Genomic DNA, 22,962 nt, shown 5'->3' with positions numbered 1-22,962 from the left:
TTGATTAGGATCTAAGCGACATTCCCCTTCATTAAAAAGCCTGGGTAAAGAGCGGTCCTAATTGCTACAAAATGTTTCACTACACGGAAACCAACGCAGCCAAGCCCCCACCTTTTTTTTCAGGGTGGGGGGGCGTCGGGAGGTGGGGGGGAGAGGGGCTGCTCTTTCCAGGGTGTGAGAAATACTTCTCTCCGAGCCGGCGGCGAGATCCGGAGGCAGAGAGAGAGGAGCCCCGCGCTGCGGCACGGATTCCTCGAAGTGGAATTTACTTTTCCACTTCTTCAAAAGTGTCCCTCTCCGGCGCGGCTTTTGAGAGAAGATATCTTTACTTCCAATTATTTTAAAGCCATTTCATCCACAGCTTGTGTTTCCTACTCGAAGTGAAGGAAAAATCAGCAAAGACACGAGCAGATGTCAAAATAGTCCTCCCCAAACCCTACCCAATTAAAACACTCACTCGTACCGCCGCGCCCCCACACAGCTCTCCGGTAGCTCGTCCCACCAACACATTCCCTCTCTTTTTAGTTACAGCATATGCCAAAGCTCCTCTGTGGACCCTCCCCCACCAGCCGCCATAGGCCTCGCACACGCACACTCACGCACACACACACACACAACCACTGACATGCACACCGGCTCTCCAACGGCATCTTTCACACAGAGAAAGACACAAAAATGGCTCCTTCCCATCCATACTGTCAACCACCAGTGTCTGCCCTGTTCTGCTCTGTCGCAGCCAGACTCTGTCTTTCGGGCCAGGGGAGGGGAAGGAAAATTCGGGGTGTGTGGGGGGCCAGCCAGGCAGAGGGGAGCAGGGCGTGCGAGCGGCCACCCCACTGGGCTCCCCGACCCTCCACGGCTTCACCTCCCTGAGGGGGGCACGTCGGCAGCCTCCTCACGGAGCCGTCGAGAGGACAAGCAGGCCAACTGTCCATGCACGCATGCATGCGAGTGAGTTGGTGCGGTTCCAGAACATTCCGCACAGGCTCTGCCTTCGGCAGTGGCTCTCTGAGGGGCTTCCTCGGCCCCCCGCCCTCGGCGTCATCCCTGCGACCACAGCCACTAGCGAGTTCTTTGTCCAGATGTGCTGCCGCTTCCCTTATCATTCCGGGCTGGACAGGCCCAGCTCCAGGCTCGGCCCAGGGCGGGCCCAGGCCCACGGCAGAGGAGAAACGCGGGGCGGAGGGAGGACGGTCCAGCGGCAGGGCGGACTGTGTCCTCACCCCTGGCCCACATGCACACGTGGAGTCCTGGGGACAGTTTCCGAGAGGTGATCAGCGTGGGGCAGTGCCCACGTCCACAGAGCGAAGTGGCAGAGCACTGACTCTAGCGATACAGAGAGAGACGCCACCGAGAGGCGTCAGGACGGGATTCAGCTACATGCTGATACACACGTGTGGTGGATGTGTGTGTGCTACACCCAGCAGTGCTCAGGGCCGGCTCCTGACTTCGCACGGGGCTCAGAGGAACCATTTGGGGTGCCAGGGATTGAAAACTCGGGTCCTGACTCTCTAGCCTGTTTTCGCTTCAATTTTTTTTTTCCGTTTTAACTTTGAAAGGTAGCACTGTAGCACTGTCGACCCGTTGTTCATCGATTTGCTCGAGCGGGCACCAGTAACGTCTCCATTGTGAGACCTGTTACTGTTTTTGGCATATCGAATACGCCACGGGGAGCTTGCCAGGCTCTGCCATGCGGGCGGGATACTCCGGTAGCTGGCCGGGCTCTCCGAGAGGGGAGGAGGAATCGAACCTGGGTCAGCCTCGTGCAAGGCAAACGCCCTACCCGCTGTGCTATCGCTCCAATCCAACTTTGAAAGGGAGATAATGAAAAACTGAAACATCTCAGTAGCCGTCTCACGCCAACCTGATCTGAAATGCCCCCTCAGGGGCCGTGCAGCCCCTCGGAGGCCGACGGGAGCCCTGGTCTGTGACACGCTTGTCTGCGACAAGTCCCGCGCTGGTGGCCGGCCCTGTGCCCACCCCAACAGCGTTTTTCTTGACGCCCACAAGAGCCCGGTGGACAGACAAGGAGACTGCAGGTCAGCGAGGTCAAGGGACGTGTCCCCCGTCTGTGAGTGGGCCTTGAACCCGGTTGAACACCGAGGCCATGCGCTGGCCCCTGGCGTCTGCAAACACCTCAAGCAGCTGCATTTTAACAGATGTTTGTACAGCACGTGCCGGAAGGTTCCCACCCTTCACTCGGCTTCCCGGGCCCTCAGAGGCCGCTCTAAGTGCCAGGGGCTGGGGGTTCCCATGGAACATGGGCCCATTTGCGAGGTGGAGAAATAAAGGCTGCCGAGGCGAGGTCCTCGGCTCAGGTCCTCACCACGGGCGCTCGTCAGAGCAAGGACCGGGGGGGATGAGCGGTGCCCAGATGCATGCGCATACATATGAGCATGTAACAAAGAGCCGCGTGGTGCCGTGGCCTCTGAGGAGGAGGAGAAGGGAGAGAGACGAGGGGGAAACGGGGAAGGAAGGGAGGCCGAGAGGCGAGTATCGAGGGATTCCGGATTCTTTCCCTCCCTCCCGGACCCTCAGGTCTGCACGGAGGGAAGAGTGACATTTTCCTTCCCGTCCCTTGGCCCCGAAGGTCACGGAGCTGCCAGGCAGTTGATAAACGTCCTGGTTTTCCTCCGGGAGTGAGAAGTCATTGATGGGGCCCCTTCCTGCTCCACAAAATTAAAAAATCTGCGCCTGACAGTTCAGAGGAGCCCCGAGCGCACGGCTGGAATTTCCCAGCCCGCTTTAAGCAGAAACAGAAGCCTGGCAGGGGAGGGAAGCGGGGTGAGCGCCTCCCGGGTCAGGCCAGGCCCGGGCCTCCCCAAGGTAATAAGTGGGGGCTCTCACTAACGAGTCCAGGATCTCCACCCAGTGGGCTCCCTCCCGCGTGCTGCCCAGCTGCCGTGTGCCCGTCACATGACTGGGCCCACCGGATGCCAAGTAGAGGGCAGGGAGGTGGCGAAAACACCATCTCTGAGCACAAGGGGCTCTGGGCTGAGTCGGGGGGGTGCAGACCCAGACAACTGGGGTACGAACAGAGGCACAGAAGTGCGGGCAGTGTCCACTGCAAGGCAACGGGGTTGGCATCAGCCTCAGGAGTTGGCACCATCCCCATCCCCCCATTGCCCCCCGAACTCAGTTCCACCAGCTTTCCTACCCTCCAGTCTGGGGGTGTCCCCGCCCTCAGTCCCTTCACGGGTGGGGAGGGGCCGAGAAAGGGAAACGAAGTCCGGAGGGGAAGGGTTACAAGCTGGCTCTGCCAGGGGGCGGGCTGGTGCCCTCATGCCAACTGCACAGAGATGCTTCTCACCGGCTCACACTTCCCTTCATTAGTCCAGGAAGGGAAGCCCCCCCCCTGCATCTCCCTTCAAGTCCTTGAGGGTCCCATGTGCTTAGAAACCCCACAGTACCCCTGTGCCTATAAAGCATTATTGGGTTTTCAAGGGCTACATGTAAAAAACTAAACAAAACACTGCGTTTTCTTCACGCAAAGCAATGTCCCAGAATTAGACCTCATTAGTCCCATTTTGCAAGACAGAGAACGGGAGCACTGAGGGACGAAGCTCAGCCTAGGGCCTGCCTCCGTGCGAGGTTGGACCCCGCTCCCTCACCTCTTCAGGCAACCCCTTGTGCCCTCCTGGCTCAGTGGGCACCAAAAGCGGCCCCCGGCGATGGACTGGCAGAGATAGCTGTGTGACAGCAGGAAGACTGGCCTTTCCCGAAGTGGCCATACCATCCCCGAGGGGCACTGGAACTACCCAGGGGCGCAGGAGCAGCCTTGAGATACAACTGTGGGGTGCTTTCAGACTGTTCCCCAGAGAAAGGTAGGTTTCTAGGTGCGTGCGTGTGTGTGTGTGTGTGTGTGTGTGTGTCTCTGTGTCTCTTCCTCTTTAAAAAAAGGGCCAGCTGGCCACATACATTTGAGAACCGGCCAGGGAAGACACTAGTACCAGTGACTGGTGACATTTTTTTTTTTCTGCCCAGTGAAACACTTCACATGCTGACATAAGTGGGTCTGAATTCTGGTCCTGCTCGTTATCAGCTGGACGACTCGGAGAAGTCGCTGAGCCTCTCTGGGCCGAAACCCCGTCATCTGTGAGAGGCAGAGCCGCCGCAGCTGGAACGGCAGCTTGTGAACGTGTGATCCAGCCCGGGACTGGCCTGGCAGTATTTCAGAAGGAGCGAGATCCAATTTGGAATGATGGCACTTGGATCTCAGACGTTCACGGGGGCCGGTTCCCCTGTCCCAAAATGATCTGGGGTGGGGGGTCACCCTCCCATAAAACAGGGCCTCCTTCTCCCCCACAGCTGCCACCGGCCATCATTCATTCATCACTAGCACGCAAACTAGACTCCCATCTCCACCTGCCTTTTATTTGAAATGTCAATTTTTAAAGAGTGGAGAGGTTGGAAACCCAATTTAACAAGCACACTGCAACATTGTTTATGGCCCCCATAAACATGGCTTAGTGAGAATTACAGACTTAATCAGGGTGAACTTATCTCCCGGTGAAAAGGAACACTTTAAATTTCAGAAATGGCACCTTCACTGTGAAAATCTCTTAACTTTTCAAACAAACTACAGGGGGCCTTAACCAGATGGGCAGTAAAGGGGCGGCCCTTAGCTGTGATTTGTCTTGCCCGGGAACCCGAAAGGCCCATAACAACTTTAAGATCGAGGAAAAATATTTGGGAAATCATATTCCTGAGACATGTCTTTAAAAACTCCCCGGAGGCTGCCAAGTGGGGAGTAATATCTGTGCGAGTCGGGGAGGGGGGTCCAGGGCTGTCGAAACGTGGGGTTCCCGCATGGGTGAGCGTCGGCCCAGGAGCCTGGCTGCTTCCGGGGTGCGAGAGGAGGCGGTCACCTATTGAGCAACAGAGAATTTCGTGGTGACCGGCTTCTCACAGGAGACGTGTGATACCTATCCCCAAAGCGCTGTGATTTTGTGTGTGTGTGTGGGGGGGGGGGCGGGGCGAACACACCCAGCGATGCTCAGGGGATACTCCTGGCTCTGTGCTCAGAAATCATTCCGGGTGATGCAGGCGGGAACTACATGGGATGCCGGGGATCAAACCCGGGCCGGTCATGTGCAAGGCAAGTGCCCTCCTCACTGTACTCTCTCTCCAGCCCCGCGGTGATTTCTTTCTCTTCAAGAGTGTGTAAAAAAAGGGGCTGGAGCCATAGCACAGCGGGGAGGGCGTTTGCCTTGCACTCGGCCGACCTAGGTTCGATTCCCAGCAGCATCCCCAAGGGTCCCCCGAGCACCGCCAGTAGTGATTCCTGAGTGCAGAGCCAGGAGTCACCCCTGTGCATCGCTGGGTGTGACCCAAAAAGCAAAAAGCAAAAAAAAAAAAAAGAAAAAAGAGAGAGAGTGTGTAAAAAAAAAATTACCCTAAAAGGATGAGTCCAGGGGCTGGAGCGATAGCACAGCGGGTAGGGCATTTGCCTTGCACGCGGCCGACCCGGGTTCGATTCCCAGCATCCCATATGGTCCCCTGAGCACCGCCAGGGGTGACTCCTGAGTGCAGAGCCAGGAGTAACCTCTGAGCATTGCCAGGTGTGACCCAAAAAGCAAAAAGAGAGAGAGAGAGAGAGAGAGAGAGAGAGAGAGTGTATGTAAAAATAAATTACCCTAAAAGGATGAGTCCAGTGAACCCCAACTTCCCAACTCGACGCTTCATTAAGGCTGCTCTGATCATTGCAGGAAGGGCTTCCATAAAGACGCCCCACTTTGCAGAGGAGGGCCCAGCCTGGCTGCCGGAGGCAGGAAAGGCGACAGATATAAAATTTTATTATTTCAATGCCCCAGTAGCAGCCAGGACGACTTAATGAAATCGCCGAGATTTACAATCTGAAATGGTTATTGCACAGACAGATATGGTTAAGGGAGCAGTGCCCTTGGACCTCGCCACCCTTTGATCCTCACACAGCAGGTGGCCGGGGGGGCCCCCTCCTGGGCATCTCGCTTCTCTTCCGACTCGGCTCGGACCTTGATGTGCAATCAGCTTGACCCTACACAGGTGACGCGCCCGGTGCGTGTTGCCAGCAGCTGCTGCCGCAGGCCTGGACGGGCCGCCCTGTCCGGGTCGAAGGCTGGCCAGGAGAGGCTGCAGGCCCGGCGGTTTGCTGAGGCTCACTGGTGTCACTGCCAGAATCTGGCCTAGAAATGGAACTCTGTGGGGGGGGGTTGTACTTTGAGTTAGGGAGTGTTGGGGGGGGGGAAATCACCTTTTAAAAATAAATCACAAGTCTCAAAAAAAAAAAAAACAACACCCAAGGGTGGGGGAAAAAATCAGTCTCCCCTCTCCCCCTGCCCCCCCAAGTCCCAAATGCATATCTCGAAACTTCCCTAAAACCATGTGCAGCACATTTATACCAATGAAAATCAAAACAATTTTTGGAAACCTAAAATTGACTGTTTTCAGTTCCATGAAATTTCATTTAAAAAACCCCATATGCCAAAATGTCCAAATTCTCTTATTTTTAAAAATTGGGATGCCTTCCAAAATCATAGCTATCTTTTCCTTCCTTTTTTTTTTTTCCCTCTTTCTAAAGCTAAGGATGGGTAATGTGCATATGTACTTATCAAGCTTCATAATTTAACCCATTCGGACAGTACAAAATGTTTTCCGTGAGAAGCAGGATGTGAATTCATTTTTAAACCACTGGGTCTTTGCTGAACAACTGGCTCCTGCTTCTTTTCGCTGAAGAAGCAGGATGGAAGCACCCCGGCCTGAGGGCTTCGCTTTGTCACATATCTGGGCTTACGGAGAAAAGGGATCGAGGCAGGACACATAAGCCACAGCACGGGACACAGGATACTTCCACCCACAGAAACTAAACTTCTGCACCCATGATGGCCACAGGAAGGAAAACCCCTGGGCTGATGCCTCTGTTTCCAAAATAATTCAGTGGCTTCAATCTTACCTGCAGAGAACCCTGCTTAGGCTGCTCATGTCTGAGCCCGTTGGGCAAAGGGAAAAAAAAAAACAACAACCAAACAGCAATAACAACCCACTCCTTTTGTAGGCTAAGTGGTATATATCTTAAATATTCAACTTGAAATTCACTGTGAAATCAGCTGAGATTCAAACAATATGTGAAGAGAGGCTTATAGATTCCAATTGTAGTCGCATTTTTCTCTATGGATGTTTAAGTTTGGGGCTGAGAACAGTTTAAGAGAGATCAGCTTTCTAGGGGCGAAAAAAGTGTTTGATCACCACACTGGAGGTTGACCGCTTGGTACAAAATTGTTCCCTAAGCTGTTTTCTTGGGAAATATTTTATTAACATCTATCCCTGAGTGAGGGTCTACTAAGGGACACAGAGCCACAGCCATATTGTTTTTATCACTTTACAGTAGGTGTCCCATTCTGCAGATCTGAAGGCAGGCACGCATGCGCGCGCGACACACACACACACACAGAGTCACACTTGCCCAAATCACAGAGGCTGAAGACAACGCCGTGGTTCCAGCTCAGGCTCCGGGCCTGCCTCCCAAGTCCACGGCTCCCTCACACGTCCCCCAAACAAAAGCAAAGCACAAATAAACAAACCAGCAACGTGCAGAAATTCCTGCGGAAAACGTCTGGTTTCTGCCTCTTCCTCTTTGCAGCGGCCGGCCCGCTTGTGGGCCCTTCCGAATCAATTACTGTAGGTCATTAAGAGGCAGTTTAATTTGGTTGACACACACCCCTTGCTGTGGTGACCTCGCCTATCAACAACAAATGCCCGATGGTCACAGACTCGGACGGGCCCGAGCACAGCGTTAAACAAAGCCACATGTGCCCGGATTCCAAGTGGGGTCCGACCAGGCCAAGGGCACGGCTCTTCAATCATGCCGGGGCTCTCTGAGCTCCCGCCACGGGCCTGACCACTGGGCCAAGGAGTTTAGGAAAAGAAGAACGCGTGCCCCTCCCCCACCCTGCCCCCACCCCACCCCCGCTGTCCCACCCCCATCCTTCCATGTGGCTGGGTTCCATTAAAAGGGCCCCGACTCTAAGATCAGTCTAGAAACTTCACTCGCTGAAAAAAAAAATACCAAAGGAGGCTAGGACCGTGGGCAGGGTCAGCCTGAGGCGCCCCCTTGGCTTGTTGGGACAGGAAATGCGCCCGTTCCGACGGCACACACAGAGCACTGGATAATCACTTCCATGTACGTGGCACCTACCACGGCCAGGCATCAATTTTCTGACCTACTCTTGGTGCAGGCTCCAGGGACCCGGGGGGGGGGGGCATCTACCCAGTTCACAAATGAGGTGTCCGGGGCTCAGAGGGCTTCTTGGATGCCGCCTCCATAGGCACAGTGGGATGCCACTCCCCTCAGAGGGGGCACTGGTTAGAAATAAATGAGGCAAGTGGCCTGCCTGGGGGAGACCCTCACTCGGAGACCAGTGATTACGGAGGATTTTCCTTCAATAGGCCTCTCTTCAAAGGACAGTCACAGTTTGGCCAGAGCAGTTCGGTGGGATGTCGTGACGCTCCGTGCCCCTGATAACCATAATCTGATTTTCCCAGAAATAGAGGAGCTGGAAGTGAGCGGTGGAATCGGTCTCTGGTCCAGGTTAACTCCAGAGCCCCCAGAGTTCCTTCCGCTCTGCCACAGGACCCCCCCCCCCCCCGAAGGCTGAGCCTGATCCGGACCTGACGGGGACAGGAGGAGTTCACGCGCAATTTAGAAACGTCCTGTCTTCTCTGTTATTTATTTATTTATTTATTTTTTGCTTTTTGGGTCACACCCAGCGATGCTCAGGGGTTACTCCTGGCTCTGCACTCAGGAATCACTCCTGGCGGTGCTCAGGGGACCATATGGGATGCTGGGCTTTGAACCCGGGTCGGTCGCGTGCGAGGCAAACGCCCTACCCACTGTGCTATCGCTCCAGCCCCCGTCCTGTCTTCTCTGGAGTCAGATGAAGCTGCAGGAAGATGGGCAACACCGAGAAACAAAAGCACCCGTGAGAGCTGCCACCTCCTGCTGGGACTCCTCCCCCCTGAATTACCCCGTGAGCGTCAGACTTGTCACCAGGGTAATCACACCTCACAAGAACATCTCAGGGGCCGAAGAGAGAGCACAGTGCGTAGGGGGCTTGCCTGGTATGTGGCCCACGTGGACCCCCAGCACCACCCGGAGTGATTCCTGAGCACGGAGCCAGGAGTTTAGCCCTGAGCACTCGCAGGTGTGGCCCCAAAGAAACAAACAAAAGAACATTTCAGTCACCGCAAATTAAACTAGATGTGTACTACGTGCAGAAGATGCGGAAGTCAGCCAGAGCGCCCGGTCCCCTTTGGTTACCCCAACCACGACGAGAGCTTGAAACCTCTCACGTGGACGGATTCCAATGCTCGGACAAGCGGCGTGGAAGAATCACGCTTGTTTTCAAAGCAGATGCTGTCACTGGGAAGACGAGAGCACACCCAGGGGAAACCCATGACGCTAATTCCAGAACCTTCCACAGGGCAGGAGCGGAGGAGAATCCCGAATTCCCCCTCTGAAGGGTCTGGGTGCTCCAGCCTCGCCCGTGGGTGCTACGGGATGAACATTTCCAGGAGGCCAGGCTGTCCCCGCCCCAGAGCCTTCTCCTTGGGGACCTGATGCCAGCGCCGGGAGTCTCAGCCCTCTGGACTCCACCTCTGGCTCCTATATTCACTCTTCGAGTGACGCTGGGTGGCGTTTACATTTTATTTCCAGGGTCTCGAGCACAGTGCCCTTGGAGGCCCGGGGCGTCCTTCCCGATCATTCTCGGGCCCGAGCGCCTGACCTCTGTACCATCTCCCTGGTTTCCGTGGCACAGCATCGGTTGGCCCTCGCCACTCTGAGTCAGGCAGGGGGATCTGAACTTGGGCAGAGGCTGGCAAACGCCAGGACCCCTGACGAGCGGACTCGGAGCGTTTTACGGAGGAGGAGCGTCCCAGACGCGAGGCTGCCTTTCCTGAGGCGACTTCAGGAGGGACAACCGCCTGCACGAGTCATGGAGGAAAACGCGTCACAGGTTTGGGCGGGGGGGGGGGGGAAGGGCCGTAATGGGGACTGACATGGCCACTGGGAAGAAGGCAAGCGCTTTCGCCGTCCTGGGCCTTGGTTTCCCCGTTGGCAAACATTCTCCTTGTTGGTGGAGAGATTCTGAGCCGGGTGCCAGAGCAGAAGCGGGGTCAGGCCTGGGCCAGGACCCAGAGGCCCCCCTCTCTTCTCGCTGTCACTGAACGGCCCAGCTGGAGTTTATTTCCACCCTGACTCGCAGGTAGAAGCGGGCACGTGGCAACCCAGCGCGGAGAAACAAGTCTCACGTGGAGTTTCGAGACCGTTTGTGGCGCCGGCTCCACGCCTGCACTCAGGCCTGAGCCCCCAGTCACAGCCGGGGAAGGGTCAGGGCGTGAAGGAGCGGAGCCCACATCTGACGGCGGTGCCCCCTCGCAGTGCTCCGTGGGAACCCAGCAGCTACCGCATCCCTCCCAACCAGGGACTGTAGTTTTTCTATGCCGGGGGAGGTGGGAGGGGGGGAGAGACAGAGGAAAATTGAGACCGGTTACAATGGCGCCAACTCACTTGACAGAAACTCCAAGAGGAGACGCAAAGGGAAGGAAAGCGGGACTTTTCCTGTCTGTTAAAGCGTGAATCCTGGCAGAGACACACAAAGGAATCTTGGAACCGAGTGGCTCTCGGCAGAAATGCCTCCGGACGCTGCACTAGCCCACCTTCGCCGGGCCACCCCAGATGGGAACAGGTGCCGGCCCTCCACATGTTCCCCGGGGATCCCGGAGGCCACCATCTTCCAGAAGTCACTGGAAAATCCAGGTACGGGCCGGCAGTGACAACACGTGCCTCATGGGATAGGGGAGGAGCCAGTCCTTCTCCCCCGCCCCAATGGGACCCTGAGATGCTGCCCACGAGTGGCCCCTCGGCTACATATTAAGCTCCTTAAGGGCCCTGATCCCAGAGACACACAAACAAATCTTGGAACCGAGCAGCTCTTGGTAGAAATCTCTCCAAATCTAATTATCTTATTATTGTTTTATCTTTTTGGGTCACACCCAGCAATGCTCAGGGGTTACTCCTGGCTCTGCACTCGGGAATGACTCCTGGCGGTGCTCAGGGGACCCTATGGGATGCTGGGAATTCAACGTGGGTCGGCTGCATGCAAGGCAAACGCCCTACCTGCTGTGCTACTGCTCCCGCCCCACCAGACCTAATTATTAAAATTTTAGAATTCCAAGATCGCACAGCCGCGAGAGCGGTCGCATGACATCATATGCTATTCATAAGCAGCAGTAGAAAACAATTTGTCTAATGTTGCCTTTTTGGCAGGCCTGAGTGTTGGGGGAAAATTCCAAATAATAATGGTGGGACTGGAGTTGAAATATTGAATGCGATCAAAGCAGAGAGAGAGAGAAATGTAGAAATTATCTGCCACACAGGCAGGGGTAGGGGCGGGATGGGGAGAGGTACACTGGGGTTTTTGGTGGTAGAAAATGTGCGCTAGTGAAGGCACGGGTGTTTGATCATTGTACAACTGAGACTCAAATATGAAAGCTTTGTAACTTTCCTCACAGTGATTCAATAAATAAATTCAAAAATAAATAAATAAATAAATAAATAAATAAATAAAAAGTGAATCCTGGGCCGAAGCGACAGAACAAGATAGGGCACTTGCCTTGCCCGTGGCTGACCTGGGTTCAATCCCATACGCCCCCCCCCCCAATCCCTCCAGGAGTGAGCCCAGAGCCCGGAGTACACCCTGAGTCGCCTGGGTGGGCCCCCTCCCCCCCGAAACAAACAAACAAACAAAAAACCAACACAGAAGTGAATTCTGCTACTCGGTGTGAAAACCCGGACCCTGGAGGGTCACCTCCTGCTCTGCGGTGGCACCTGGGGGCTGTCTGTGGAGTTTGGGGCCCGGCGCTGTGCCACCTGCTTGGGGAACCTTCACATCTTCCAGAAGGCTTGTTGGGCGGAGGGGGGTGAGGGGCCGTGCCGTGAGCTCGGCACGTGCCCTGAAAACCGCTCCGGTGGGAAGAGAACCCGCCAAGAGGTGAGGGGGGGCCCCACTTCCTCTGGTGACCCTTGGGAGCACAGGGCCTTCCTGCCGACCCTCGCACCGGCACGGGGCGAGCACGGGCTCGCAGGAGAGGAAGACGCCGCGGAGAGAGGTGCTGGGCCCCCGGCAGGGGCCCCGGGCTGCGCCGTGGTTTTACAGCTCTGGCCGTGGCGGGTGATTTACTCGGGAGCGACCTTGATCTTGACAAATCTCGGCTCCCTTTATGAACACGGCGCAGCGGTTCCCAGGCGTGTTAGACGGGAGGGCTGTGTCTGGAACGGCCCAGAAAGGGGGGCCTGACAGGTCTTCCCCCTGTTTACACCTCCAAGGGCTCTCCGATGCCCCGTAAAGCACAGCCTGAAGGGGCTTACGAGGCCCTGCCCGCCCGCCCGGCTCTCCGTGCCCGTCTGACGCGCCGTGGGTGGGGCTGACGGGCCGCGCTCTCACACGCTGCTCGGGGGCTCTCGGGTGAGACTTGTCCGCGCCCCGTGGGGTCCCGGGGCGGGGGCGGGGGGGCCCCTTTCCCCAGCAGCACAGCCCTCCAGGCTAGGCTTGGAGCGGGGGTCTTCCTGTGGCAACCCCAGCTCACTGCGATCACTTCCTTTTCCTTTATGTGGGGGCCCTACCTGGCCCTGAGCTCAGGGGCTGCACAGCTGGCAGTGCTCGGGGGACCATGCGCGGGGCCGGGGTTCCAACCAGCGTGGCGGCCGTGGCTGCGTGCAAGGGGAGCGCCTTAAGGTCTGCACCAGCTCTGGGCCCAGATCTCCACACGCTCCACGCCGAGCTCTATGGAGAGGGATGGGGGCTACCCCAGCCCTGGCCAGGCGGGGCCCCGAGGGCTCCCATGGGTGCCGGGGCTGACAGGGAGCGCCTGGCCGGCAGGGGCCACACTGCCTTGAGCACACGGGCCCCCGGCTCCAGAGTTGCCACGTTCCTGCCACACCTGCCGGGGAACCGGCCAAGGCCTGGCGAGGGGAAGGAGCCCGAAACGGTGCCAGAGGCCAGAGGGGCCACTCCCAGCCCCTCCCCCCCCCCCAGGGTCTCTGGCAGAACTGGGACAGGCACGTGTCCCTCTGGCTGCATCTCTTCCCTCAGCACGGGGAAAGTTCTGGAAGCACAAAGTCAGCGCCATCCAGCTAACAGCTGTCGGGGGCTTCAGGGTCATGGAGGGAGGCAGACGGCTGTGGGTGTGGCCAAGGTCTTCCTGCGCCCCCCGCAAGCCTCCCGCCCACGACACCCCTAGGAGGGAGGTGTGGCCATGCGCTCAGTTTTAAAGCTCAGGGGCCACCTGGAAGGGGGTCAACTGCTTTAGTCAGGTGACGGAAGCCGGAAGCAGAATCGAAAGCTAACAAAGGGGGTGGGGGAGGGAGAGATAACCCCCCCTGGTGCTCAGGCGCGACCCCTAGTGGTGCTCGGGGGACCCCGAGTGATATGCCAGGAACTCAAACTGGGGTTGGCTGCATGCAAGGCAAAGGCCTTCCCTCCAGTACTCTGTCTCTGTCTCTCTGTCTCTGTCTCTCCCGAGCTGCACCTCACTGCCCTGTGGGGGGCTGGACCTTCCTTTGCAGGCTGGCCCGGGACTCTGCCCGAAATGCCCCCTGGCTGCTGCCTTCCCGAAGGACCAGATTCGTCCTGCACAGACCCTCCCCCGCCCCCCGCCCCGCTCCCCACCACAGCCGTGTGCTGAGACCCAGAGAAGCACCTGCTCCCGGGCGGGGCCCAGAAGGGGGAGCGGCAGAAATAGCCCCTGAACTGAGCCAGGGTGAGAGAGATGGAGCGGAAATAGCCGCTGTGCGGTCTGGCCTCCCGTGGGGGTTTCCGAGCTGCCAGCGAAGACGAAGCTCCTCTCCAAGAAGAAACGAGACGGGTGCCAATATCCTTGGCGATCCCGACCGGCCGGCGGCCCCCCTCGCAGAGTCTGCGGGAAGAAAGGTGGGGCGGGGGCTCCCGTCAAGGGCGAACGAACGCGCCAGGGGCAGGAGGGGGAGGCGAGACCCTGGGGACGACCGGGCCACCCCCAAGCCAGAGTGGCTGCCCTCTCCCCCCCCTAGAATGACGAGAGCTGCCCACCCCCCGCCCCCCGCCGGAAAAGCCTCCTCCCAAGGAGAAGGCTAGGTTATAATCTGTATTTTCTTTTTTGTGCAGCGACTTGCGTGTCATAAAAATGGTTAAAAAGTCTTCCTATGGTAGCTTTTTCTAAACTTTTACGAACATCTGCCACATTCATTTGAAGTTTAAAAAATTCTGGCACATATGCAAAGGCATAATAAGGTGCCTATAGCTTTCAAGAAAAAAAAAATAACAAGACAGTCAAAAATAAGCCTTTTGCTGAACTGCCAGTAAGAAAGCTAGTGTGAGCGGAGCGAGGCCGCCCCGAGTCTTTCATCGGGTGCCTCCCCGGCGGGGGGGGGGGGTCCGGCTGAGCTCTGCCCGGCCAGCGCCTCGCCCACCTCAAAGGTGGAAGAGAACTGGGCCGATCCAGCCATGAGGCACGGAGTCAAGTGCTCCAAGTCCGGGTTGAAATCCACAGGGCGTGGGGAGCTCCAGAGGCTAAATTCCAGGCTCCGGATGTTCCCGGCTGCCCCGACGCACACGCAGGAAATGCTCCCGGCTGCGGAAAAGTGTCCTCGTTGGCTTCGAGGGGGCCAACGACCACGCCCGTCTCTCCGTTGGCGCCCTCCACATTGGGAGTCTCCGCGGCCAGCCTCTGCAGCCGACATGGGCTAAGATTTCTCCTGGAAGGCACTTCCCGAACCCTTTCACTTCAAGACCTGTAGGGACTGACCGGAGCGAACCTGGCCCCGCGGACCCTCTAACTCTGCGGCAGGGCCGCGCTTCCGACGGAAGGCCTGTTGTGACCGCACGCTTGACTACACGTGTTGGAAATGACTCCCCATCTCTCCTACGATGCGGTTCAACAACGGTACGGGGGAGCCTGCAAACAGGGGGGCCTCCTAGGACCCTCGAGGCACGTTCCAGAGTTCAGTTTGCTCTCCCCATGCTCGCCCGGCCCTTCTCTGCGTCTGCCTGCCTGCTGCCCCTCGAGGTTTGGTGGGCACCACCTCAAAAGGCCGCGTGGCCCTTGTGACCGGAGCTCGCGCGCCTAGGGATGACCACGAGGGCCGGAAGCCCAGGGCCCTCGCCAAGAGGCAAGAGTCGGGGACAGCAGATGACAAAGCAGGGAGTCTCCGGAGAGAGGGGCAGGGCCAGGCGGCCACCCACAGAGGTGTGGACACACGGGGATGCTGGGGACCATGAGGGCTCGCCAGCTGTGGGGAGACCGAGTGGAACTGGGGGACGGTGCGGAGGGCGCTTGAGAGTGGCCAAAGGGGACACGGACCTACTCTCTGGGGGTGGGGGTGGCGGCCACCGACAGAGTCCTGGATCCTCCTCCTGCCCCGTGGGGGGGTGCCTGGACCAGCAAAGGCCCCATTTCGCTTATCACCTAGGTGACGAAGCCTCTGGAAGACTGGGAGGGAGCCACGAGCAATGCCGATGCGGGAAGGGAGAAAGACGCAGACTCCTTCCTCCAGCCAGGCGAGCAGGGAGAGGGGAAGGACGAGGCAGAGGGGGGCTCGGCGTGACTGCCCAGGGCTCGGGAGTGCCGGGTGTGGGACAGCTCGGCGGGCATGCCTGGGAGGGCGTGGCAGGGCAGAAGGTGTGGGGGACGCCTGCAGCGCCTTCTCGGAGAAGGCCACGGAAAACTCAGGACTGGAAGCTCAGAGAGAGGCCGGCCAGGGCCGGGGTCCCGACACGTGAAACCGAGCCACGGATCCATCCCGGCATCCCCATATCTCACTTACACGGGCCCGGGAGCGGCCTTCGGGGAGCGGCCCAGAGAAGAGGACCGGAAGGCACGCGGAGGAGACAAGGCAGCCCGGACGGAAACTGGACAATGTGGAGGGACAGCAGACCGCAAAGGCGCTGAGCCGGAGCTCCAGGGCTGGCGGTGAGGGGAGAGGCGTAGCCGTCGGCGAGACGGGCGTCCCTCACGTGCCCTGCCACGACAGCTCCGCAGCACAAGGACCCACTTTCCCGTTTTAATTTCTCTCCCCTGTAGAGGAGTGCGGAAGACATACCCCAAACTTGACAAACAAAGGTAAAACACAGAAGAAATCTTTTCCATCTGATCAAAATACACCATCCAAGATAGTCCCTCAAGTGTGTACTGTGTGTGCTCAGGGCTGGGTGATGACAAGGAGGAACTGTTAACAGAATGCAGGAGCCACATGGCCGTCCTGTCAAATTAGAAATTTGAGCAGATTTCTGTGGTCTATTTTGATCAAGATTCTCAATGTCAAACAAACAGGTTTTTCGATAACCAACTTGTTTCATTTTCGTAAGCACAATAGCACAGCATGCAACAGTTCGTGGGGAAGCAGGTGGTCCTCGTCGACGGGAAATGAAGGGAACAGAAGAGGAGAAGTAGCACTTCCTCCGAGAAATGCAAAGCATGCTCACAGACGGACATGGCTGCCGATGCCCACGGCCCCCACCCCGAGCGCTTCTCTCCCCTGTAAAGCAGGCGGGGCCGGCACCGCCCACCCGACTTCACTCTGGGACAAGTCTGAGCCCTTTCCCGGGGCTCATCTCTGCGAACCAACGGCTCGTACAACAGTCCAGAAGAGTCTCTGGGGAGCACGGAGGATGCAACGGGGCTGTGGACTTGCAGCTCTGACGGCACACTTTGACCCCAAAGTTACCATCCATCCCGGCTCAGCAAACATGGCAGACGCCCGCTAAAGGGCTGGTTATGATAACGAAGCATCATCAGCAACTCAAGGACCAATAGTAGTAGTTGAGTTGTGATCTATCCAAATAGTGGGCTGACAGGTAGCGCTGTAGCACTGTTGTCCCGTTGTTCATCAATTTGCTCGAGCGGGCACCAGTAATGTCTCCTTTGTGAGACTTGTTGTCACTGTTTTTGGCATATCAAATATGCCACGGGGAGTTTGCCAGGCGCTGCCATGTGGGCAGGATACTCTCGGTAGCTTGCCGGGCTCTCCGAGAGGGGCGGAGGAACTGAACCTGGGTCAGCCTTGTGCAAGGCAAGCACCCTACCGCTGTGCTATCGCTCCAGCCGACAGGTAGCACATTACAAAAATAATTCCTTGAAAATGGAGACAACGGTGGCGGGGGTGGAGAAGGTGACAGTGGTGGTGTGATTGTGCTTGGAATACTGAATGCCTGTAATAATGCATCATGAACTTTGTAGATAAAGTGTGTGTGTGTGTGTGTGGGGAATTTCTGAGTGAAAAAAAAAGGCATGGGGGCTGGAGCACAGCACAGCGCGTAGGGTGTTTGCCTTCCATGCGGCCGACCCGGGTTCAATTCTCAGCATCCCATATGGTCTCTCAAGCACCGCCAGGAGTAATTCCTGAGTGCAAAGCCAGGAGTAACCCCTGAGCATCACCGGGTGTGACCCAAAAAGAAAAACAAAACAAAAAACAAACAAACAAAAAAGCATGTAAAAATCCCCATACCATAATCTTAAGTGTATCACACACAGACATATAACATATAAGTAGTATACATTTGCTTGTAACTATACTGGGAGAGAGAAAAATGCCAATGGTGGTCAAACCGGAAATAAAGGTATGGCTTGTTTTTTCTATTTTAGTTACACTTCTAATGCATCTACATAGTTTTAATATCTTCAACCAGGAGAAATAACAGCATTAACAGAATTTGGTGTGAACACAGCTAGAAAAACGAGTAATTTCCCTGCCCTCATTCAAATCCTTTCCTTCCTCCCTCTCTCCCCTCCCCTCACCCCCCCACCCCAAGCTACACGCAGTGGTGCTCAGGGCTTACTCCTTACTCTGCACTCAGCACCTGGCAGGCTGGGAAACCATATAAGATTCTGGGGATTGAACCTGGGTCGGCTGCATGCAAGGCAAGTGCCCTCCCTCGTACCCTCGCTCTAGAAGCCCGTGGAAATGGGGTAGCACTGGGGAGGATCTGAGCACAGGCTCCCCCCCCTCGTGCAGGTGGACCCAGGACTCTGCTGCCTCCTCGCATAGAGCAAACTCGGCCCAGAGCACGAGAGACTGGGGAGGGAAGGCGCCAACTTACCTCCATGAGACTGAGGTGGATCCCGATGAGGTAGGGCATAGGAGCGCTGTGGAGAGAGAGAGAGACACAGCTGTTTTAATGTCTGGGGCTTCCGCCGGAGAGCTGCAGATGGCTCACGATTTGGAGAAAAACTGTTTTAATAAACGTATGCACGGTTACACTTCCTTTCACAACAGAAAAATATCCGAATATGACATTTTGTTCTCAAGCCCTGAAACTTCCAAGGAATTTCAAACTGCGGGGAAGCAGCAGCATGGGAGGCAGTGTGGGGGTGGGGTGGCCTTGCCACCTTAAACTCTGTACAAACGCAGGGACCCCCGCGCCCCCGCCCCCCGCCTTCACCCCTACTGGGAAGCTGTGATCAGAAGGAGAGAAAGACACTTTGAGGGGTTATCACGACTGTCCTATCCAAACAGAAAAAGCAGCTGGCACGTGGGGATGGAGTGGATTATTTTATTTGAGGGGGGGGAGGTCACACCGGCAATGCACAGGGGTTACTTCTGGCTCATGCACTCAGGAATTACTCCTGGCGGTGCTCAGGGGATCATATGGGATGCTGGGAATCGAACCCAGGTCGGCCGTGTGCAAGGCAAATGGCCTACCCGCTGTGCTATCGCTCCAGCACCGTGAATGATTTTTTTTTTCTTTTTGGGTCACACCCAGCAATGCACAGGGGTCACTCCTGGCTCATGCACTCAGGAATCATCCCTGGCGGTGCTCAGGGGACCATATGGGATGCTGGGATTTGAACCCGGGTCGGCCGTTGTGCTATCACTCCAGCCCCAACCGTGAATGATTTTTGACGCGCTCTTTCCTTCAGCAAGGAAGAAGTACCCCGACCTCCCTGGCGACGAGTCTGAGTGTGCAGAGCTGCCCACACACCTCTCTCCTCCTCTCCTGTGCCCGTCCATGCCACGGCAACACGCAAAGCTCCCTCCCACTCCTTCCTTGGCCACGGCGGGCGATGGGCAGGGCAGGAACCCCCCCACGCCCAGGGGGTTAAGGACCCGGGCATCCTACATCCAGCTCCTCTGGCTTCAGGAGTCCGCGTGCACATGAGTGTGCATGTGTGCATGCGTGTGTGAGCGACTCTCTATGAGGAACTTGAAACTCATCTTCCTAAGCGCCCACACCCACGCAGCGGGCAGGCGTCAGCCCCTTTGTCACAGAGGAGGAGAAAGGTGTCACCCAAGCAAGTGACCTTGCAAGCCTGTCGTGGGACTCCCATGCTCGAGTCTCCCTTTGGGGTCTGGAGGGAGCATCACCTTCTTCTTCTTTTTTAAATGTTGGAGTACTGCTATTTATTCAGCCACTGATTGAATTGGGCATGAGCTCCACGCATCACCTTCTTTTATTACTGATCCGGCCAGGGTGCCCAGAGAGCTGGGTTTTGGGGTGCTGGGAGAATGGACATGGGCCTAGGAGGATGGCGTTCATGGGCACGGGGGCCTGTGGGGTGAGGAGTGGAAATAAGCTTGGTACGAACAGAGGCAGGAGACGGGGCTTTCATCTGAGAGCTCTGGAGAGGCTTTGGAGATTTTTTTTTTCTTTTTTGGGTCACACCCGGCGATACACAGGGGTTACTCCTGGCTTTACACTCAGGAGTTACTCCCAGCGGTGCTCAGGGGACCATATGGGATGCTGGGAATTGAACCCGGGTTGGCTGCGTGCAAGGCAAACGCCCTGCCCGCTGTGCTATTGCTCCAGCCCGGCTTTGGAGATTTTTAAAACATCAGCTGTGCGTTAAAAAAAAAAAATTTGCTCAAACATTTAAAAATAAGAAAAGGGGGCTCAGTTCCCTCATTACCATTCAACAGATACAACAGATACAACTCTTCCAGCGAAAATCTCTCCCCGGAATATACAACGGCGTCCTTCACTACAGATCTCAACGGTGGCTCGGGAGCCCTGCACGCGGGCTGGAATACTCGCAGCGCAGCCTGCGAACTGTCCTTCCAGAAGACTTGGGTACTCGGTAACAGCCGAGGAGAGGAACACAGACAGTGCGTCAGTGAGAGCGGAGTCGCCTTTTCTCGGCCTTTCGAAGGCACGTGATCTGCTGTGCGCATTCAGCTTCCCCTGGCGTCTGGGGGCAAGGGAGTGTTCTGTGATGTCTTTCTCCCCCCCCACCCTCCGAAACCCTGAACCAGAGGTTTCGCTGCCAGCCACGCCAGTGCTCCGACTTCCCGGCGTGCCGGGCTCCGCCGGCCAGGCCTCTCCCAGTGCACGCTGCAGTTGGGTGTGTTTCTAATTAAGCCGCGTCAGGAACACGGCAGCGTCACTGTCAAAAAATACAAAGTCTGCACCCTGGCAGGAAGTCTTAAGACGGCAAACATCTCATCGAGTGGAAGCTTGCCTGATGGAATAATGAGAGGAGGCAGGAAGAGCGCAGAGTTCCAGAAAGGGGGGCGGGGGGGAAGGACAGCTGAGCCCAGAGGAAGAAGGAAAAACCCAAATCCATAATGTTGACCACGTCTCGGCAACTTTTTCCAGCTCCTATGTTCAATCATGCCGCTGACCCTGTGACCCTCATTTGCATTTGTACTTCAAAACTGAACCCCAACCAATGAGTTCGTGCCTGAAAAAGCCGGGCAGGGCGTGCTGGGAGAGTGAGGAGGAATACCCGCAGCAAAAACCTGAACACACAGGCTCTTCCCGGAAACAGAATTTTTTTTTTTTCCTCGAATTTGAATCACGCAGTTCTGGTGCCAGGCCCTTATGTCCTGCAATCAAAATCAACGACAGCTGCAAGCGAGGGAAAGATGCATCTTACAGAAGTGGCTGCAGGCGCAAGAGGGCCCAAAGCAGGGCTCACTCCTCAGGCAGGAGGTGGGCTTTTTTGTGAGCCCGATAATTTTTCAAGGCACAATTGTGGCCCATCAGAGAAAAATGCAGTTTCTTTTCTTTCTTTTTTTTTTTCTTTTTGGGTCACACCCAGCGATGCTCAGGGGTTACTCCTGGTGGTGCTTGGGGATTGAACCGGGGTCGGCCGCATGAAAGGCAAACGCCCTACCCGCTGTGCTATCGCTCCAGCCTCGAAATGCAGTTTCTTCGCCAGGTATTGTGAGGGTTGCAACAGTTTTGTAGCTAGAAAATATTTAGAACACATTTGTTCCGAACGCAAATTCGGACCAACACCTCTGCCACTCATCAATGGCTGCTTTACGGAGCCCCCGGCACCTCCTGGAATCCATGGCAGTTTTTGCTCGACACAAACACACTAACAAATCCCATGTGGGGAGGGGGGACGCACGGGTGCGGATCCTTAACACAGCAGCGCCGCTCAGCTCAGCAACTGCGTAAGTGGGTGGCTCTTGGTGCTTCCTGAAAACCATTTCTCATCTCCACACTCTTGAATAGTTATTGCAGCTGCAATAGTTAGAGGGAAAAAAAATTAGATCTTTTTGCCTTTTTAGCCTAAGGAAAAAGTAGGTGGTGACGGCAACACACCCTCACCTGTGACAAAACCTGGTTTATTTTTATTATTATTTAATTTAAAAAAATTTTTGGGGGGGATTTCATTCGGTGATGCTCAGGGATTACTCCTGGCTCTGCATTCAGGAATTATTCCTGGCGGTGCTCAGGGGACCATTTGGGATACTGGGAATGGAACCCAGGTTGGCTGTGTGCAAGGCAAATGCCCTGCCTACTGTGCTTTTGCTCCAGCCCCTGGACATGCACCTTTTTTTTTTTTTTTCCTGTTTGGACTGGAGCGGTAGCACAGAGGGTAGGGCGTTTGCCTTGCACGTGGCCGACCTGGGTTTGATTCTTCTGTCCCTCTCAGAGAGCCTGGCCAGCTACTGAGAGTATCCTGCCTGCATGGCAGAGCCTGGCAAGCTACCTGTGGCATATGCCAGAAACAGTAACAAGTAACAACAATGGGAATGTTACTGGTTCCCACTCGAGCAAACTGATGAACAACAGGAAGACAGTGCTTACAGTGCTTTGTCTGGGAGTCACATCCAGCAAGGTTCAGGGGTTACTTCTGGCTCTGCACTCAGGAACTGCTCCTGGTAGTGCCCAGGGGACCATATGAGACGCCGGGGATTGAACTTGGGTTGACCACAGGCAAGGCAAGAGCCCTCCCTGCTGTCCTATGTCCCGGGCCTCTTGGTGTGCGCTTCTCTCTCCGTGCTCCTCTCGCCTCCCCTCCCCTCTCGTGTTTACTCTCGGGGTCCATAATGGGGGTGCTGTCCCTTCTGCAGGGGACAGCCCTGGCCTGCCACAGCAACGCAGGCCCGCTGACCAAGTGCACCCTGGCATTCGTTCCTGTCTCAGCAGCTGGTACGACACATGTGCAAACTGGCTTCTCCCCCCTCGGCCAGACACTCAGAGGAGACGCACGCGAAAGGAACACGTCACGTGAACCCTAAAGACCTCTACCTCCAGAGCCCTCCTCATCGGACTCAATTGGAGTCGTCATTGCCTGTGTCCCCCCCACCCCCCAGGGAACCCTAATGCCAAAACGTCATCGCCCAGAAGCTGACTTCCTTTCTAGGTCCCGGAAGAACAAGACAAATGAACCAACAACCAAAAAGCAAAGACTTGTCTCTGCTTTCCAAGAGAATGTCAGGGCAGCTGCGTCTCGGTGACAGCAGAGGAACCTCCCGGCCCTCGGCTCGGGGCTGCTCAGCGCCGTGGGACAGCGTACTCGACGCCGAGAGTCGCAGTGCCGTGCTGCAGGCACTTAAGCAGCAATTGGACCCAACACTGCACGTAATTAAATTAAAGGGGTGACCGTAGGAAGAGCTCTGACCAAGCTCCTGCCTGGGTGTCCTGGCTGGTGTGTCGTGACTGGCCCCCGGCAGTTTGGACACGGGGGCGGGGGTGGAGGCCCTCTGGCCTTCGCTCT

General features: G+C 56.4%; 1 protein-coding gene across 3 annotated transcripts in view; it reads right to left on the bottom strand.

Annotated features, from left to right (window-relative positions):
- Positions 1–22,962, bottom strand: part of DENND1A (DENN domain containing 1A) — a 549,524-nt gene that overhangs the window by 163,748 nt on the left and 362,814 nt on the right. For all 3 annotated transcript variants that reach the window (XM_055143062.1, XM_055143108.1, XM_055143161.1), the window contains one exon: positions 18,111–18,156. In XM_055143062.1, the coding sequence (XP_054999037.1) occupies positions 18,111–18,156 (46 nt within the window). The remainder of the gene's footprint in view (positions 1–18,110; positions 18,157–22,962) is intronic.

The sequence above is a fragment of the Sorex araneus genome, chromosome 1 (genome assembly GCF_027595985.1).
Source record: "Sorex araneus isolate mSorAra2 chromosome 1, mSorAra2.pri, whole genome shotgun sequence".
Lineage (NCBI taxonomy): Eukaryota > Metazoa > Chordata > Mammalia > Eulipotyphla > Soricidae > Sorex > Sorex araneus.
This window is presented reverse-complemented; position numbering and strand designations above follow the sequence as displayed.